Source organism: Panulirus ornatus, chromosome 14 (genome assembly GCF_036320965.1).
Source record: "Panulirus ornatus isolate Po-2019 chromosome 14, ASM3632096v1, whole genome shotgun sequence".
NCBI lineage: Eukaryota > Metazoa > Arthropoda > Malacostraca > Decapoda > Palinuridae > Panulirus > Panulirus ornatus.
Window position 1 is genome coordinate 48,584,593 of NC_092237.1, and position 21,080 is coordinate 48,605,672.

A 21,080-nucleotide genomic window follows, 5' to 3' on the forward strand; every position below is an offset into this window, starting at 1 on the left:
TGGATAGGTGCTGTAAGTACGTCCAGGGCCCAACTCTCCCACACTAACTTCAGAATTTAAATCACTTGCCCTATGCTGCAATGTTGGTTTGCTTTCCCTCTTTTATAGGTATTACTTTGGTTTATGCTGCCAAGAGCTGGCTGATTGTATGCATCACATGATTACTGTGTTCCTGTTGGCAACTCAGGGTTGGGCTATTATCATAACTGTTTCTTTCCCTACACTTGAAAGCTGTGGAACTCTCCACCCCTTTCATGTCTTTCCCAATAACTATGACCTGGTGACCTGGCACTTTTTAGATGACAGGTTTTTCACTTTCTCAAAAATTTGTCATTATTTTTCCTTGTCTTCATTTTCCCTTTCATTAATCTCTTTACATTTCAATTAAGGCCTGGCTTTGATATGGACTTTTGTTCATGACTAGAGCCTCCAATGTAGAAAAAGAAAAAAAAAACTGGCTGCAGCTGTTAGAAGACAATTAACATTGGTGAAGAAAGTTAAAAGGTGCCTTGTCAAGCTCTTGAAAATGTGCTAGATCAGGTGGGAGATATATTAAAAAGACAGATGACAAGAGACTTGATGGCCTCTGGTTAGATTATCTGGAATTGTAACCCATTTCTTCCTCTGACTTAATTGCTGGCAGGAAAAAAAAGATATGAAGAAACATTGTACATTGAGAAAGTATACTGTCATGGAAATTTTACAGAAAAATGTGAACAGGAAAAATTTCTTACTCAGAAAAGAATGGACTCTGGAACAGAAAAAGAATTACATTATTTTGTAAATACTGTTGTAACTTCTAAAAAGTCTTGACACAGGAATATTTACTGTTAACAAATATCATTGAAGTATTTGTGCAGACTTGATTGGAGGATATTTATTGGCTTTGCAATTAGTACATCTGATGGTAGTTTTCTACAATTGTACTGCTGAAAAATCTTTACTCCAGATTGCTATTTCGTCCTTTAAACTCTATTATGTGTGGTAGTGTCAGTTAAGTTTGCTTACAGTAGTGTCAGTTAAGTTTGCTTACAGGCCATAGACTCGAGGAGACTGACTGAGTGGAGGAGCAATATGATAATTTGGTCTCAGACTGAGCTTTGGGAGTAGGAGAACTCCAAGACCATCATAAAACGTACCAGCAATCATACAGCAACCCACCCATATTCATGACATCACTGTCATGGGATGAGATGGCACTTGCTTGCCTCCAGCCCACATCATGCTAGTTCTGGCCTTTTGAGATGCCAGATTGTATTTTCTTATTTGTACGGAGAATTTCAAGAACTTTTGCAGTTTTTGCCCTTTCATAAATCTATTTTTTCTGTTGATACAATAAAGAAACCCTTAGATTTAGGAAATCTGTATTTGTTCAGTTTAACAAAAAAAAAAAAAAATCTGTTGAGTGTAGGTATCTAAGGGACTGAGAAAAGACCATAGTAGTTATATAGCAGACTCGAAAATCTCTCTGAATTATATAAGACATGGTTTGCCAGTTTATTTATCCTTTTTTTTTTCTTTTTTTTTTAGGGGGGAAACTGTTAGGTGTAAAGATTTCATTGTCACTAAAAGAGGTGTTGCTTCTTTTGGGGTCAGTTTAACTCTTTTATTTTAGTATGGAGCTTCTGGATGAAATTAAGGTACTTCAAAGTAATTCTGAAAGTGTTAGAGGTTGGGCTCAGGAGCTCTTAAAACTTTGGTAGATTTGATAGATAGGCATGATAGATGCTGCAGCAGTACAAAAAAGTTGTCCAGCCACTTCTTACATATTAAGAGGTGAAAGCCTGAGTCACTGTTTTCTTGCCTGTGTAGCATGACAAACACTTAGGGAATTGCTTTTTCCATCAACCATCGATTTATCGTCAGAGGTTACACCATGGTTTCATTATGTGTTTTGATAGACCTATAATCGTCAGGTCAGGCATATGTAACTGTATACAGTGCTTTATACAAGTCTTTCTTAACACCTAAATAATTGAATGGCATAAGTTCCATTACTTTAAATTAGATTTTGCTTTAGTTATGCCACTCATAAAAAGGATTAACCTGGAACCTGATGTTGCTTATAACTGGAAGAAAATTTCCCCATTGTCCGTAGAACTAAATATGGATGTTTTTGATGTTTTCCAAATAATATTACCACCCATCACTTGCAGTAACTCTGCTGCTATGCATATGACAGGAGTTCCATGGAACACCCTTCTTGTTAAATGTTTGTATTGTATAATTGATAAACAGAAATGAGGTCGAATCAGCTGCAGGACTAGTTTTGATGAACAGCTCTTTTTCCAGTATAAGAAAGCATGAAAAGAATGATTTTAGTCCTTTTGCTTTTTAACAGGCAGATTTGACTGCAGAAAAGTGTTCACAAAACACTTATGAAAGGTGTGTGGGCTGGGAATTTGGATTTGGAGGATGCTTACTGGTATATTGATCTCAGGGTGAGAAGGTTCTTTTAACTCAATGGTTGTTTGATTTTTGTCTCCTATTTTCTCTGTTAATTTTATGAATACTGAAGAGGGTTGTGTTAAAAAAATATGTAAATGCAGTTTGCTGTATTACTGAACATGATTTGAATTAATATTTGTGTGTTATTGGGAGAGAGTTTTACACTTGTGTTGCCCCATCTCTTTACCCTGTATATCTGTATCGTAACTTTACTCTTATGTATATGTCTATGAACACACATACACCCCAGGGTAAGCTAGGCACCCATTTAATGACTAATTGCAAATGGATGATGAACATATCCAGGATTTGAATCCATGCATGTTTGATCTTTGGCTGGCCCATGCTGATTTGTGGTCAGCAATGCTGAACACTGGACCACAGGTGCTAGCTCTCCCTGGATATTTCGCATTCCTTTGCTTGATAGCAGTTTGATTGCTACCACCAGTTTTCTCCATTTTTTGTGATTGTCTAATTAATAGTTCATAAGTAAGAAATTTCTGAAGAGAAGCATCTAACTCCAAACTTTTCAACATTAAGTGCCAAATTTTGGCAAATTTTCTTCCACTTGACATAAAATCCATCCAGTATGACTGAATGGTTGTAATTTAATGTGACTTAATGTGTGCTTTCAAGATGAAAGCATTAGATATTGTCAAAGATAAGTGATTAGTGAATGTAGTATACTGTTCTTGAGATAAGTTCTTGTATATGCATACCACATATAGATATAGATATGGGAAAATTTGCTCAGGAGCTTAAACACCCTAAGATATTTGGTTTCAATTGTTTAATTTACAATGTTTCAGTTTGTGACAGGGTTTCTCAGAACATAAACCTATTGCACATTAAGGGATAGTGATAGTCCTTTGCAAATTAGATTTGATACTAATGGTTCTTGCCCTGTTTGGAGTAGCAAAATGTTGAGATCCTCTTTTCAAAGGAAACCTGTCACTGCTACTCCTTACCCTTTAACAGAACTTTTGGATGTCCTTCTTCTTATACAGTTGGTTATTAGTATAGGGAATATGGCTGTGCAGCATCCATTTAGGAAAACTCTGTTGTTTATGGCTTTGGATTCAGGAAGAAGAATTTGTGGAACTTGTGTTAGATTTAGACATAGAAGCCCTCTAAAGTTTGAAGATTATAATTTATGGTAAAGGTTAACCTACACCCAAACTTTTTTGTTAGAGTTTATTTTAGCAAAAACCCTATATAGACACAAATTTCCTGGACAATTTTCTCTTTAGGAACATCATCTTTGTGTTCATTCGGAAACTAAGATTTCATAATTCTGAAAACTACAAAGGTATCCACTTATTTTCCCACCCTTTCCTTTCTTGTCCCCTTTTCTTGCATCCTGGGAGTAACAAGCCCAAGACACAGGCTGCATAGGTTAGAGAGTGATGGGTTTGGAGGTGCAAGACAGACTCCATTCATTAGAGAGTGATGAGGTTTGGATCATTAGAGAGTGATGAAGTTTTGAGGAGCCATTCACCATTGTGCCAATGATGTAACAGACTTGACATGTTATATGGTTACATTAACCAGCCTCTTTAATATTATGGTAGTTGGAGAGGGTTTGAGCCTAGAGAATGCACCCAATTAGGGGGAAAAACAGTGTTTTAACCTCCCTGAGAGTTGGTGCTTTCTCTTCATTTCTCTTTGGTAAGTGATTTTCATATTCCAGAACCAACAAATTGGATGATATGTTATATGGAACTGTGTGACTGCAATTGTAAGACACAGTCTTGAAATAGTTAACCTAAAGAAATGGATATGCAAAAATAACAAAAATTTAGTATCTTTAGCAATATTGATTACTAAAAGGTGCATGATGAGATAAGCAGGATTTGGATCTACATGGAATGATTTGTAGGAGATGTAGTTGTAAAGAGTGATTTTGAGTGAGGTGAAATTGTGCTATTTTATTTTGCTGATCTATTGTCTGTCCTGTGGGCATAAGAGGTTCTCTAGGATATTCTCCCAAAAAATAGGGATTAAGAACCTCTAGCCCACTATCTTTTTGGTGAAGAAACTCTGGCTTCCTAACCCTTACAGTTCTCTCAACTTATTAGTGGCAGCTTGCTTACCTTCAGCAGATATTGCCTCAAAGGCCCCCATTTGCTCAGTAAAATTTTCATCATTCTTGCCTCATGTACACTGAATTATTTCTGGAAATGATAACAGCAAATTCATCATCTTTATCAATATTTTTTTTGCTGTCATCAATCCCATTTATCATGTGGCTTGGATTTTTTGTATGTATGTATCATTCATCATACATTATGATACATATTATGATTTAAATGAATGACATTCCATCCCGCCAGCCAACTGTATTGCCACATAGGGTGCATTTCACAGTTTGGAAACTGTTGTACAATACAGTCTTCTAAAAAAGAAAGTCTTCAAGTTTGTTATTACAATTAATTAGACAAAACATTTTAAATTCAATGATAGATCTGTACAACTCTATTTAGTAAGGCATTATTTACATGAGCTATGCACCCTTTAGCTTATACTGCTCCTCTGCCAGACGTATGAGGTATACCAGGAGTATTATTAGGCCTCCAGAGTGAGATGTGTGGTATTTTTGGAAGGTTTTCATCACTAATATTTACTCTCTTGTAGTGCAACACAGTTTCACAAATTATTGCATAACAACAGTGCACAGACTTACAATTGGCCCCCTTGGCATCTTTAACTAGACTGACCAGTGTATGGGAAAAATTTAGACCATAGTAGAGGCTTGAAGAATACCTAAAAGGTGACCTTTTCTAACATTCGTTCTTCTACTCAAGATGGTACCAGTTGGTTTGGAAAGCCTTACAGTCCTTTTTTTAAGAATCTGATGTGTGAAGTTTCTCTTTAGCATTTTTAAAGAATATGGCTAGTTTCACAACTGCCCCATGAGGGCCCTTCTACAAATCCAGCTCCTTGGATTTTGTTTAATCAAACGGTCCCTGTTTGGGATAAACTTCTTCAGTCTTTCTTTTTGAGGAGACCAGTTCTTTCTCCACTGAGCCTAAGGAGGAACTTTTTAGAGTTATAGGCATTTTACAGCCTAATAGTTTTTCTGACAATTTAGGTCTTCAATTCCTCAGTGTCTTCTCTTGATGGCTTATTTTCCACATAGTCTTGGGCTTTAGAAGGAGTCAGTAGTTACAGTCTACGTCCATGTTCAAGAATCTAATTTCTGATAATATCATGTTGGTTAATCCTTCCAATGCATTGAGTTTGCCATTACAATTAAATATACTGTAATTTTCGAAATGAGATTATTTACAGATAAGCCTGGAGAGGCCCTGTTTATGTCTGCTTTGTGTATTTTAATTTTTGCCACTGCTGCTTGGGGTAAGATGTACTCCAGGAGTATTTTATGGCATACTTATTGTAAGTATTTTTGTCTCAAAGATGAAGTTTATGGGTTTCATTAATATCTGTTATCTTGTAAGAGTAAGTCAACTTCAGAAATTACAGCATAACATGAGGACACAGACTTCTTTAGGGTATCCACACATGCTGATCTGTGTATGGAAACTATTTAGGCTAGTATTGTCAGAAAACAGTAAGTGAAATGCCACTATAAGTGTTGATGGCTGTATTTGTACAACCTGGTAGCAGTGAATAAAAAGAAAACTACTGGGGCATATGCAAGTCATTCACAGTGGTATAAGATAAGCCCAAACCCTAGAGTGCTGGCTGAAAATGAAGCTATTGAATACGAAAATATTCCTGTCATCATTAAATCTTGCAAATATTGCCAAAAGAGCTTCAAGTTTTATGCCCTTTTGATTCTCTTGGAGACTGGACTTCTCCAGAGGTCATAGATGGTAACATTTATTTGTGCACCTTGGAACCCTGGAACTTTTTTGGTGGGGAATATCCCTCCATGGATTAAGAAATTCATTGTATTGGATTAACCGGGGCTTTGTGGTAGATCACATGATGTGAGGAAGTTGGCCTTTGCCTTCATTTTCCTTAGAAACTTTTTGATGGAGAAAATCAACAAGTTATGTAGCACTTGCCACTCACCTTTGACAGTACCTTAGCTTACATTTTTGGGATCTATCCACTTTGACTGGGAATTCCTCCTTTAGGAGGAAGAGGGTCTAGTATGCCACTGAATTACCATTGAAGGTATTTATTTCTACCTCTGGGTTTAATCCTGTTATCTGAAAGTTTCTTTTCTCAAGACTCATTCATGTGGGTATGCTCTCATGCTGGTGGGACAGACAAGAGAGGAGAGAAATATAGGTTCTTAAACCTCAAATCACATCTTTCTGGGTTGGTGTCTGGCAAGCCTTTTTTTTCCTGGGTTCTTTTTTCTGTTCTGCTTTCTCCTCAGATTTAAGAACCTATTTCTGTACCAGCTCTGACTGCTTTTAGGGTAACACCTACATTCTTTAAATTCTGAGCTTTAGAGTGGCCAGGGATGAGGGGGTAAATGACATCATCTCTGTGGCTTTCTTTGAAGGGTCAAAGAAGGTGGCCCAGAATGAACAAGTTGCCGCTACCTAGTTGGGAGAATAGCAAGGGGTGGGGATGCCAGTATTTCCCATAACTGTGTTAGCATGTTAAGTTCTCTAAAGATTTTGATAAGTTTCTTGTGTGGATACTAGATTAAGATAAGGCTGAATACCACCTCAAGTTTTGGGACGTGTTTTGACATGCTAGGATAAAGAAATAGTAGTTGGAAGGCACAGAGTAGATCCTGCAAGTTAGTGAGCACTGGTAAGGAAGCACAGATTGAAAGCTTATATGCACCTGCACATGCATGCCCCTCAGCTACATCATCATGTACCCTAAGTGCTGTTTTGCATGATGCAATCATATTCAATGCATTGTTATTAACCACTGTTTTTTATGCATCAGACAAGTTCCATGTATTCTTGATTAAGTATAGTAGAGATGCTGTTTTCATCTTTGATAAACTATGTCTGCAACTGTCCTTTGGTACTTCAAGTTCATGTCTGTGAGAAAATTTATACTCATGGGTTGCAATACATGTAAACTGATCCATTAATTTTTGTATATTGCTAGTACCTGAATTACTATCATCTTTTTAACTCGTATGCTTTTGAGGTACAGTGTGAACCCAGCTGGCAACCGCTACCCATATCTTGATGCCCAAGCCAGGCATCAGTTCTCTGCAAGCATCCAGTGTAAAGGCTTAATGTGTGCCACTCATATAATTCTATGCTTGCACCAATATGTTATGGTTACTCAAGTTTCCAGCAAGTACCCCTGATGTGGGAAATGGTGATCAAGTATGAAAGAAAGAAGAAAATATCTGAATAATGTCTAGAGGAAACATCAGCAAATGGAAGCATGGAAGTTGAATTAATCCATAATTTGGGTGAAGGAGGCTAAGGTCTTGGGTGCATTGAGGAGTGTGTGGATAGAGATGTCACTGTCTGTAAGGGCATAGATGGTTATGTTTGATGATAGTAGTTCCAACACTGTCGTATGGATGTGTAGCTTGGGGTCTTAGAGAAAAAAGAACAGAAATTGATTTATCTATTAAAAGTAAAATATAGAGAATGTCTGCGAAAACTGAAGTTATGCTGAAATTATTTAGACGTAATGAGAGAATGAATGAGAGAATGAGTCTGAGTACGAGGGTATGTATGTCAAAATTGGAGGAAAGAAGTAGGAGGGGGAGATGTAAGGATGGATTGAAAGAATCTTTGAATGATCAGGACCTGAACATGCAGGAGGGTGTGAAGCATGCATAGAAAAGAGCACATTGGAGTGATGTGGTATACAGGGAACACTTGTCATTTGGCTGAGCCAGGCATTTGAAGCAGTTTGGGGAACTACGAGAAGGTTTATGTGGCTTGCCTGTGGACTAGAGGGCTTTAGTTTTGGTGCGATATACATAACAGGGAGAGAATTAATGTAAGAAAATGAGGCTGTTCCTGGCAAACAATTATGAAAAAAAATACGTAATTTCTTTTTATTTCATACATATTTACTATTACCCACATCACTGAGGTAGCATCAGGAACAGATAACTGAGCCCTAGAGGAAAAAAATCCTTGCTTGTTTCCTTCCTTTGTTCCTTCATTTGGAAAATAGTACAAGAGAGGAGGATTTCCTGCCACCTATTTATGACATGCAGGATATATTTGGGTAGTTTTCTTTCTGCCTTATCCTCAGCTTGCCTTTTCTTACTTGAATGAGGTGGGACCAGAAACTGTGTTTTTGAGGAAAATGACTTGCTTTGTTCCTTCTATCCTTGCTTTTAGGAAGTGATATTATGGGGGGGGAAATTCCATTCCCTTGCTTCTACCCTTCATAGTTGCCCTGAACTACATATAGGAGAAATGTGGATAGTATTAATTTTTCCTGTACCTAGGAATAACATAGCCTTTGAACTCTGCCGTTCATCAAGTCAGAGATGACTCTTTCCCAGTGGGTGAAGGAAAAAAGAATAATGTATATTATTCATATGTGAAGAACCTCCCTGTACCAAAACACTATACTTTTCTTTATATTGGTGTGGTAAGATGATGAATGGACCACAGGTAGCAAGTGTAAGATTTTTTCTTGGCAGGATTTTACACTATATACACCAAAGCACTGTAATGTACACTTTTTATGGTTTCATTCTGGGAATAATTTCACACTAAGTACTTTACAGACGTACTTATTATTTGTGTATTTTCACACTGGCAGAACTTTATTTACATGAGTAAATGAACCAATAATTTTATTACAAAAAACATAAGGGCTAATACTACATTAATTGTTTATTTATTTCAAAAATCAACCCTTTCATAACATTACAGAATGCAGACACGTGATTCCTTCGTGACTGTGACTGCATAACATGGGCTGATTATCATTAAAATTAACTCAGGTTTTTATGACTATAATAGAATCACCATAGACCTGTGCAAAGCAATAACCTTAACATCACCTTCACATTCACAGCTCTCCCATAGACCTTACTGAGTAGACTAAACAGATACTTGCATGATATGCGCACTTACTTTTGCCCCCTAATATTCATGTAAGATCATGATGCATGCATTTTTCCCAGGCACCTCACCTTGGGCCATGCTAGTGTTGAATAGCCTGATATTGTCACTACTTTTCTCAACACTCATCTGCACTTCCATCCACTCCTGCCACTTTGCCACAGCCAATGCAAGGCTTCCACTACCTCCTCTCTTTTTACTTTAATCACCAGGGCTTTCCCTTACTATCTCATCTCAGACATGCCAAATCTGCCCCCCTTTCACTTAGAATATTCAGCAGTCCCTCAAGATACTCATTCCATCTCCTTTTCACCTCTTCTTTGTTACCATTTCTGCATCTGCTCCCAATTGTTCTCTTTTTCTTCTCATGCTATTCAGCTCTTTCCAGAGTATATTCTTATTCTCTCTGAAGTTTACTGATACTCTTTCACAACATTTCTCATTTGCCTTGTTTACATGTTCTTACATTTTTATATTAACCTCCTGCTGCTTACTTTTGAACTTTTTCTCTGCATGTATTATCCATGTGCTTCTCTTCTCTCTCTCGGTAGCAATTTGATTTCCTTATCCCACCCGTCATTCTCTTTTTTCATGCACCTATGTCAGCACTACATCACTAATTACCATTCACTCCCCTTGTTTCACATGATCATACCCTATGCCACTCTTCACTCATTCTCTCTTGGTATCTTGGCACACAGTCCTCTTTTCCAAGCTCACTCACTTTCACCACTTTCTTCACACAGTTCATGTTGCCTTTCCTTAAGCCACTTCAAGCATTCAGTCTCACTTCCCACTTGCTGCCCCTCTTTGCATTTTCACATGCAGCAACCTCTCCTTTGCATGAATGTTGTGTAGCACATACTTGTGATCCAATAGTGTCTGTTGGCCTTCATCCCTACTTATTCTTATATAGAATACTTATATATGCAGTGAAATAGCAAGGTCTAAAGAATTTGGGATTCTATATAGGCTTCAAATGTAATTCTTACCGGAACAACTCAAGCTGTGCAGTGGGTTGATCCATCCCTGCACACTCCATATTAGGTTCTGTTCATGCACCATCCATCATGACTTAGTTCAGTCAAAATGAGTTCACTATATCGACTCGCTCTTTTATCATTTCTCTTTGCAGCAGTGTTGCATGTCTCCTTCTCTCTCTTAATGATGTTATTTAGTTTCTGCTAAATTAGCTGCTTGCATGCTTCCTGTTCTAGTATGGTCATGTAGCACCTGACAGCTCATTATCCCTTCCAGTTATTATGTGATCATTCGCAATTTAAGGAGAGAGAGAAGGAGAAGGGGATCTTGGACGTATTCTTGATATGCAACAAAGAATTCGTATGTAACACCACTGTCAGATCGCAGCATGATTGAGGAAAAGATGATTTTGAACAGTAAGCGTGAATTCCATGTGACTGACCATATAAGGGAGCATTCAGAGGATGAATATTAATAGTACTACATAAATCATACAGAGATTAAGGGAGATAGATAAGATGAAACTGGAATTACAGAGTTGACCTATCTGAAGAAGGATATAAGATGTGGCCCTCCTTCATTTCTTCCAGATTTTCCCTCAAATGAGTTGGACATTGAAATTTTTAGATCATTGAGCAAAACTTGAAAAAATGCAATCAAAATAATTTTTATTGACATGAACAAAAAGCTGTGCATGAAATAGAAAATAATCCTAATTACATTTTTCAATGAGAAGTTACAAAACTACATTCAATACTGGTTCCATATGAATAAAGGAAAGCATATGTAAGGATTGTAGTAGTATGCTGAATTTTGGGAAAGTAGTATTTTGAGCTTGTAGGCACCCTTAGTATCAGTACCTAACCAGAATTCTCCAATAGCAATACATGTATCAGAAATCAAGCCATTGATTGCATACATTCTGATCAAGGATCAGATTTCTGGAGTTCATACTTAAAAACTATTAGAAAAATCACTTGCAGATTTTCATACTAGTAGTATTCAAAAAGATCACTTGCAGATTATCATACTAATAGATTCTTTGAAAGTTTGATAAATGCTTATTGAATGTGAGTATACAAAGGAGGGGCCAAACATTATGAAAAATTACCAGCCACTTTCACTGATATTCTTGTTTTTGAAAGAGCATTAAGAAAGAAAAATAATGTATAGTCAAACAATGTGTATAAACCATGACAGTATGCACCAGTTCTGTTTTACATCTTGTCTACCACAATTTTGTGATCATAGATGCTTTTGAGGATACTCCTGATATGTTCTCATCTGTAGGAAAGGCGCTCAAGAATACATTTGTGATATGCAGATGTGCTGTAACAAAAAAGTAGCAAGTGCTCATTACTATATATACACAGTTTATTGTGCAGTTTGACTATGCATGTGTCTTGTAAAATATCTGAAATGGAGATAGATGTTTTCTTATAATTTTAGGGGGACTGAATGTTATTTGTCTGATATATTCTTGATTAGTTTCCTAACCATCCTAACCATCTGCCATGAATGAGGTGGACTGTCATGCATATGTTTTTTATGCTGAGTGCAGAAATTATTCTTTAATCACTAGCATATCTTTTGCATTTTATCATTTAGCCTTTTGCATACAGTGGTCTCTTGGAGGTTGTCATTGAACACTGTCTTGCAGGTGGGCAGCTGACAACTTTGCATAATGGAGAATTCAGTCTTGAAACTTGTGAATTAGTGGTGCTACCTGATGTACTGATTAGCTGATCACAGTACATTACATTTGTTTCACCTTAGGGATAGGAATTGAAAAGAATATATCTTCTTAACCATGTTAACTCTAAGCAGCATTCTAACTACTAATGCATCAAGGCCTGTGCATGTATGATATGTCTATCCAGTGATAAATCCTTCCATCCCATGTAGATGAGGAAGATAATGATAAAGAAAGAATATGATAATGATTAGATATTATATGTGACTGAAACTAACATGATTTTTGTACATGGACGTGAAGATAGCAACAGTGCAATAAAAGTAACATACCTTTGTATTCTTGTAGTAAATCTTGTTAATCTTTTATTCTGTGATACCCATCTGCCACTAAGACTGTAATTTAACTTTCCCCTTTGATTCTGTTCTTATAGTTCTGTTGTGTGAAGATAATATAAATGAGTGAAACAAACTGAATGGTAAATTCATTATCTAATTTTGGATACTGTAAGATTGATACTTGCAATGGTGTTTATAAATGCATCTTGTCCTCTGTCTGCAGCCGACTTGTGACATACCGTGCAAGTCTTTCTGATAACTTTGGTTATGTATGCATGAAAACTGAATGCTGATCACCTTAATTTGAAAGAAAAAGATCAGATGGGGTCATTATGCATTATCTTTGAATATAAGATGTGGGGTGATTACTTGATTCATTTGTATCTATATGCATGTAATGGAAGTGATTTTTTTAAATCTAAGAAACTTGGCAGCATCTCTGAAAATACATGTAGAAATAGAAATGTCTCATCAGTAGACTAGCATACACCCTTCTGTGGAAATAAAAGTATGTAGCTTGTCATAAGTTGGTTGTATGACTTGGATGTGTATGGTTTGTAAATCTGTACTGCTGCTATCAATGAACTCTCCTCTTCATGTTCCCTTACTGCCTCCCTCACCTGCTGCCCCGACTCTGATACCACCGATACAAATCTGCCATCATTGACCTGGAATCTACAGGGCAACTTTAAGGTAGTGGTATATTTCATAGCTGTAATATAAATGTTGGGCTGTAGGTGGTGGTTTTTTCTATGTTTGTATGTACAAACTTCCTCACTTTGGTTCCTGCACAAACACTGTCTTGTAGAACTATATTTAAAAAAACTTCTAATTCTTTCAGTGAACATTATCCATGGTTAATAATCCTTCCCATCATCAAGGCTTTAAAGCAAACAGATACACTCAAATCAAGAAATGTATCATAAACAAATAACAGTTTAACCAGCCAATGCCCTCAGAAAGACATTCTGAAATAGTAAATTGTTGATTTTTTTTATTCTGAGTTTTTAATCCACAAGTTGATTATATTGCTTGGTTTGAGTGTTTTTCAGGATTTGATATCTTGAATTACTTTAGTTTTGTTTAATGATGTATAATATGTTGATGTGTACTGAAGAAAGCTTATTTATGTTTGAAGTATATGTACTGTCAGCACACTTGTTTTTCATGTCATGTACTTTCTAAAGCACATTTAGATGATTTATCTGTAAAATTGCACATTTGTAATTGAATAGCAGCCCCCTTTTCTTTTTATTTAACATGAAAATGTTGCTGGAATTATATGTATTTCATTTTATCAGTATATGATTATATGCATTTTCTTTAGTAGCAGAGATCACCATTTTTGGTGGAAAATTTCCCATATTATTCACACGTTGATAAAAACTCAAGAGCACGCACAGTGGGCATATACAGTTCATTTTCATCAATAGTGTGATATAATGAAATCAGAACAATATTCTTAATCTTCTGTTAATGTACTCATTTTAATCAAGTCCTCATTATGACTATGAGATACAAGATTATAAACTTACAATAGCAGTAGATTACCCATTTACATGTTATCTAATGTTGCAGGTTGGATGGAATTCAGGATTAGATGTATGGTGGCATGAAGCAGTTAAAGATGTAAGCAGTGATTGTCCACCAGAGTGGATGGATACTGAAGACCCCCTTTTCATGCTTTATACAAGGTTTGTGATAAGTATGGTTTGTAATTTTTTTCTTACTCTTAAGAACTGCATTATTGCTATGCCACCTCTAGGAGCCATGTTGTAAGGGGCAAGAACATTGCTGAAACTTTACCACTCCAAGAGATCAGTTTAATTATCCTTAGTTATCTGATTTCTGTCATAAGTTATGATAGAGCTGTGACAGTGATTCTCTTCTTGTAAGCTGTGATTAATTTAAGCTGGAAATGATGAATGGCACTATGGACCTTTGTGGGATAGTAGTTACTATTGCTGACCATGACCCATTTAAGGGCTACCCAGGCTCAGTTACATTGTTCTGAATCCTGATTTGGCAGCCGACCCACAGTCAATCCAGCTGTTCATCCTCCCTTAGGGGTGGGTCAATAGATTGGGTACCCAGCCTATGCTAGTGTATATATTTATATAGTGTGAATAAGATAGCCTTAACAAGGGCATTCGGTTACTTTGCCATCTCAGCTAAAATAAGTAAGAAAATGTGTTTGACATGAGTGAAGATTTTTAGATACTTAACAACTGTAGATTTTAGTTATGCTTAGGGGTGACTAAATGTATTCTCTTTTCAGTGGCAGTACAGGGAAGCCTAAAGGAGTTTTGCATACAGTTGGTGGTTATATGTTGTATGCTGCAACAACCTTCAAGTACACATTCGACTACCACCCAGATGATGTTTATTTCTGCACAGCTGATATTGGTTGGATCACAGGTCACACATATGTTACCTATGGCCCTATGCTGAATAATGCCACGTCTGTGTTGGTAAGAAGCAATAGTATATCCTGTACCTTTAGGTAATTTAAGAAGTGGCAAAGGGGCTGTATACTTATTATTTTTATATTATTCTAAGGATGAATGCAATTAGAAATGCTGTGGAAGAGAAAAAAAGACATATTATAGATTGCTTAAAGGAATATATCTGGGAAGTTCAGAAAAGGAGTTGGGAAGAATATAAGATGTGGGAACCAAATGTTAAGAACTTTATAGAGGAAAGCAAAGAAAGAGTAGATGAAGATTTTGAAAAAAAGTTGAGTGAAAAGTTTAGGGAAAATAAGATATTGCTTTGGAAGGAGGTGGATGTAAGAGTGGAAATGTATATGTGAGAAGTAAGGAAGAGGAATCAAAAGGAAGTGAAAAGGTGAAAAGAGTATTTTGAAGAACTGATGAATGTGGGAGAAGGTGAGGCAGCAGTTGTTACATGTATGGGTATGAGGGATGAAAGGAAAATGATACAAACGCATGGACCCTTACCAAGAAGGGAGGTAAGAATAGTGATGATAAGTTTGAAGGTACAAAAGACACCTGGAGTGGATGGGATTATGGCTGAAATATTGAAGTGTAGAAGAGAAAGTGTGATAAAGTGAATGTATTTGATATGTGATTTACCATGGAAGCAGAAGATTGTGCATGAGTATTGGGTGTAAGCTATTAATTAATGTTCTTTTATTCAAAGGAAAAGGTGCAAAGGATTTATATAGCAATTACAGAGGAATAAGTCTGTTTAATTATACCAGGACAAGTGTATGCAAGTGTTGATTGATAGTGATAGAAATGACAATGTCTGATAACTGAGGTGCAAGGGGTTTTTAGGAAAGGTAGGGGATGTGTGGATCAGTTTTGTGGTGAAAATAACTGCAGAAAAATGCCTAGCAAAAGGTAAGAAATTGTATTCATCTTTCATGGATCTGGAAAAAGTGTATAACAGAGTTAAGTGGAATGCTTTAAGGGATTTGTTAAGGATATATGGGGTAGGGGGACTGGTGTTGGATGGTTTGAAAGTGTTCTACAGAGTAGAAGATGCATTTGCAAGAGTGGATGTAGGGTTGAGTTGAAAGTTTTGGTATATATGTGGGTATGAGGTAAGGAATGCGTGCATAGTGCCATTGTACAAAGGCAAAGGGGATAAGAGTGAGTGCTCAAATTACAGAGGTATAAGTTAGTTGAGTATTCCTGGTAAATTATATGGGAGGGTATTGATTGAGGTGGTGTGCAAAGTGAGAGGGTTAGGGAAAATGATTTGGTAAACAGAGAAGAGGTAGTGAAAGCTTTGCGGAAGATGAAAGCCGGCAAGGCAGCAGGTTTGGATGGTATTGCAGTGGAATTTATTAAAAAAGGGGGTGACTGTATTGTTGACTGGTTGGTAAGGTTATTTAATGTATGTATGACTCATGGTGAGGTGCCTGAGGATTGGCGGAATGCGTGCATAGTGCCATTGTACAAAGGCAAAGGGGATAAGAGTGAGTGCTCAAATTACAGAGGTATAAGTTTGTTGAGTATTCCTGGTAAATTATATGGGAGAGTATTGATTGAGAGGGTGAAGGCATGTACAGAGCATCAGATTGGGGAAGAGCAGTGTGGTTTCAGAAGTGGTAGAGGATGTGTGGATCAGGTGTTTGCTTTGAAGAATGTATGTGAGAAATACTTAGAAAAGCAAATGGATTTGTATGTAGCATTTATGGATCTGGAGAAGGCATACGATAGAGTTGATAGAGATGCTCTGTGGAAGGTATTAAGAATATATGGTGTGGGAGGAAAGTTGTTAGAAGCAGTGAAAAGTTTTTATCGAGGATGTAAGGCATGTGTACGTGTAGGAAGAGAGGAAAGTGATTGGTTCTCAGTGAATGTAGGTTTGCGGCAGGGGTGTGTGATGTCTCCATGGTTGTTTAATTTGTTTATGGATGGGGTTGTTAGGGAGGTGAATGCAAGAGTTTTGGAAAGAGGGGCAAGTATGAAGTCTGTTGGGGATGAGAGAGCTTGGGAAGTGAGTCAGTTGTTGTTCGCTGATGATACAGCGCTGGTGGCTGATTCATGTGAGAAACTGCAGAAGCTGGTGACTGAGTTTGGAAAAGTGTGTGGAAGAAGAAAGTTAAGAGTAAATGTGAATAAGAGCAAGGTTATTAGGTACAGTAGGGTTGAGGGTCAAGTCAATTGGGAGGTGAGTTTGAATGGAGAAAAACTGGAGGAAGTGAAGTGTTTTAGATATCTGGGAGTGGATCTGGCAGCGGATGGAACCATGGAAGCGGAAGTGGATCATAGGGTGGGGGAGGGGGCGAAAATCCTGGGGGCCTTGAAGAATGTGTGGAAGTCGAGAACATTATCTCGGAAAGCAAAAATGGGTATGTTTGAAGGAATAGTGGTTCCAACAATGTTGTATGGTTGCGAGGCGTGGGCTATGGATAGAGTTGTGCGCAGGAGGATGGATGTGCTGGAAATGAGATGTTTGAGGACAATGTGTGGTGTGAGGTGGTTTGATCGAGTGAGTAACGTAAGGGTAAGAGAGATGTGTGGAAATAAAAAGAGCGTGGTTGAGAGAGCAGATAAGGGTGTTTTGAAGTGGTTTGGGCACATGGAGAGGATGAGTGAGGAAAGATTGACCAAGAGGATATATGTGTCGGAGGTGGAGGGAACAAGGAGAAGAGGGAGACCAAATTGGAGGTGGAAAGATAGAGTGAAAAAGATTTTGTGTGATCGGGGCCTGAACATGCAGGAGGGTGAAAGGAGGGCAAGGAATAGAGTGAATTGGAGCGATGTGGTATACCGGGGTTGACGTGCTGTCAGTGGATTGAAGCAGGGCATGTGAAGCGTCTGGGGTAAACCATGGAAAGCTGTGTAGGTATGTATATTTGCGTGTGTGGACGTATGTATATACATGTGTATGGGGGGGGGGTTGGGCCATTTCTTTCGTCTGTTTCCTTGCGCTACCTCGCAAACGCGGGAGACAGCGACAAAGTATAAAAAAAAATAAGAAAAAAAAAGATTTATTGAGAGGGTGAAGGCATGTACAGAGCATCAGATTGGGGAAGAGCAGTGTGGTTTCAGAAGTGGTAGAGGATGTGTGGATCAGGTGTTTGCTTTGAAGAATGTATGTGAGAAATACTTAGAAAAGCAAATGGATTTGTATGTAGCATTTATGGATCTGGATAAGGCATATGATAGAGTTGATAGAGATGCTCTGTGGAAGGTATTAAGAATATATGGTGTGGGAGGCAAGTTGTTAGAAGCAGTGAAAAGTTTTTATCGAGGATGTAAGGCATGTGTACGTGTAGGAAGAGAGGAAAGTGATTGGTTTTCAGTGAATGTAGGTTTGCGGCAGGGGTGTGTGATGTCTCCATGGTTGTTTAATTTGTTTATAGATGGGGTTGTTAGGGAGGTGAATGCAAGAGTTTTGGAAAGAGGGGCAAGTATGAAGTCTGTTGGGGATGAGAGAGCTTGGGAAGTGAGTCAGTTGTTGTTCGCTGATGATACAGCGCTGGTGGCTGATTCATGTGAGAAACTGCAGAAGCTGGTGACTGAGTTTGGTAAAGTGTGTGAAAGAAGAAAGTTAAGAGTAATTGTGAATAAGAGCAAGGTAATTAGGTACAGTAGGGTTGAGGGTCAAGTCAATTGGGAAGTAAGTTTGAATGGAGAAAAACTGGAGGAAGTAAAGTGTTTTAGATATCTGGGAGTGGATCTGGCAGCGGATGGAACCATGGAAGCGGAAGTGGATCATAGGGTGGGGGAGGGGGCGAAAATTCTGGGAGCCTTGAAGAATGTGTGGAAGTCGAGAACATTATCTCAGAAAGCAAAAATGGGTATGTTTGAAGGAATAGTGGTTCCAACAATGTTGTATGGTTGCGAGGCGTGGGCTATGGATAGAGTTGTGCGCAGGAGGATGGATGTTCTGGAAATGAGATGTTTGAGGACAATGTGTCGTGTGAGGTGGTTTGATCGAGTAAGTAACGTAAGGGTAAGAGAGATGCGTGGAAATAAAAAGAGCGTGGTTGAGAGAGCAGAAGAGGGTGTTTTGAAATGGTTTGGGCACATGGAGAGAATGAGTGAGGAAAGATTGACCAAGAGGATATATGTGTCAGAGGTGGAGGGAACGAGGAGAAGTGGGAGACCAAATTGGAGGTCGAAAGATGGAGTGAAAAAGATTTTGTGTGATCGGGGCCTGAACATGCAGGAGGGGGAAAGGAGGGCAAGGAATAAAGTGAATTGGATCGATGTGGTATACCGGGGTTGACGTGCTGTCAATGGATTGAATTAGGGCATGTGAAGCGTCTGGGGTAAACCATGGAAAGCTGTGTAGGTATGTATATTTGCATGTGTGGATGTATGTATATACATGTGTATGGGGGTGGGTTGGGCCATTTCATTCGTCTGTTTCCTTGCGCTACCTCGCAAGCGCGGGAGACAATGACAGAGCAAAAAAAAAAAAAAAAAAAAAAAATGAGGTAAGGATATGTGATGTCACCCTGGATGTCTATATACCTATATCTCTGATGCCTTTTCCCTTCAGGAAGTCCCTCAAGTGGGTGACCATGGCAAAAGAGTCTTCATATCTGGTGAACTCCATTGCCACTTTTTAGCCTTTTAGTGGTTCACCCTTAACAGGCCACTGGCAGAGGGCAACTCTTGCACAGTGTTTTGAGTGTCCTCCCTAATGTGTCTACCTGATGTTCCAGCCTATTACTTTTACCTAATGCTCTCACATAATATTCCTAACTTCTGCTTCTAAACTTAATACTCCTGTCTAATGTTCCTGCCTACTACTTCTAGACCTAATGCTCTTGTCTAATGTTCCTACCTGCCCCCTCCATCTATTCATCCTCCCATCTTGCTTAAAGGAAAAATTTTTAGTTATGAAGAAACTGTTGTGTGACAAGAATAGATTGTATGTATGTGAACAGAATGCCAGCAAACCATGTGTGCATGTGGCAGAAAGAAAGACAGCTACCTGGGTCAGAGGAATGCAACTTGACAACCACTGGAGTACTGGCTCAATGTGCAGCCTTCACTAACCCTCCTGGTACCTGGACAGGTAGTACTGTTAATATACCTCCCTGTTCGGTGGCTGCCTACCTGCACTACTACCATGGCTTTTTAACATTTATATGGATGGAGAGATGAGAGATGAAAGCAAAATTAGGCAAAGGGGGTGCAGAGATGGAGTTTGGTGGCAAGATATGGTGGCTAGTGACAAGCCTGTTTGCAGATGACTTTGTATTGATTGATGGAGTGAAGAGGAGTAGCAGAAGGTTTTAAGTGTGTTTAATATGTTTTATTCTATGTGTAAGCACATACCATGTGAGGTAGATGGCTGGAAAAGTAATGGTATTTGAAAGGAAATGGTGTGAAAGTATAGATTTTGTAAATCTGTGTAGAGTGAAAGAAAAAACTTTACTAAACTGTGTTACAGATATGGGGGAAAAAGACTGGAAGAGGTGAGTGAAATTGAATATGTAGGAGCTATCTTAGGTGAGTTAAGTGAGATAAGGGAGAGAGCAGTACAGGATAGAAGTTACTGAGTCCCTTGATAGAATAATGAAGGGTGAAGTGTGAGCATGCATATGAAGAATGGATTTATGGACAGCATAGTCCTCCTAACATTGACCTATGTAGCCAAAACATGGACATGGAATGAGCCACAGAGGTCAAGAATCTGGGCTGTGGAAATAAGTTATTTAAGAGGAGCATGTGGTATGACCAGATGTAATGAAAAAAGAAATGAGGAGGTGCATGAGAAATTTGGTATGGTAGGGAATGCAAAGGGAATGAATTGTGTAATGGTGGAGTGGGTGAAATGTAATACTTTAAAGTGGTTTGGCCAAATGGGAAGAATGCAAGATGGAAAGTTTCCAAGGAGATTGTATGATAGTAGGAGTAAAAGCGTTTGGTGTGAGAGGAAGACCACTTTTGACATGGGGAAATAGAGTGGAAGAGTATTGGATGGAGAGAAATGGTGGAAAAATGTGTGGAATGGTGTATGCACGGGAGGCATGTAAGGAATGGGATAAGTGGAGAATATTTTGTTGTGGCTGCCCCTTTGTTGAGAGTCCCTGGAGGGAACAGGTGCCAAAAATATGGATAGATAGTTATTCTGTAAGGAGAGTTCTTGCTAAGTTGATGATAGATATTCTCAGTAATTCAAGTGATACTGAAT

At 38.2% G+C, this 21,080-nt stretch overlaps 1 protein-coding gene across 2 annotated transcripts in view; it reads left to right on the forward strand.

Moving 5' to 3' along the window:
* AcCoAS (acetyl coenzyme A synthase) overlaps window positions 1-21,080 on the forward strand; it is a 142,632-nt gene that overhangs the window by 78,157 nt on the left and 43,395 nt on the right. The window contains exons 5-7 of one of the 2 annotated variants that reach the window (XM_071669833.1): window positions 13,131-13,142; window positions 14,028-14,143; window positions 14,728-14,920. In XM_071669833.1, coding sequence (XP_071525934.1) covers window positions 13,131-13,142; window positions 14,028-14,143; window positions 14,728-14,920 — 321 coding nt within the window. The remainder of the gene's footprint in view (window positions 1-13,130; window positions 13,143-14,027; window positions 14,144-14,727; window positions 14,921-21,080) is intronic. The other variant, XM_071669834.1, reaches the window with a different exon arrangement.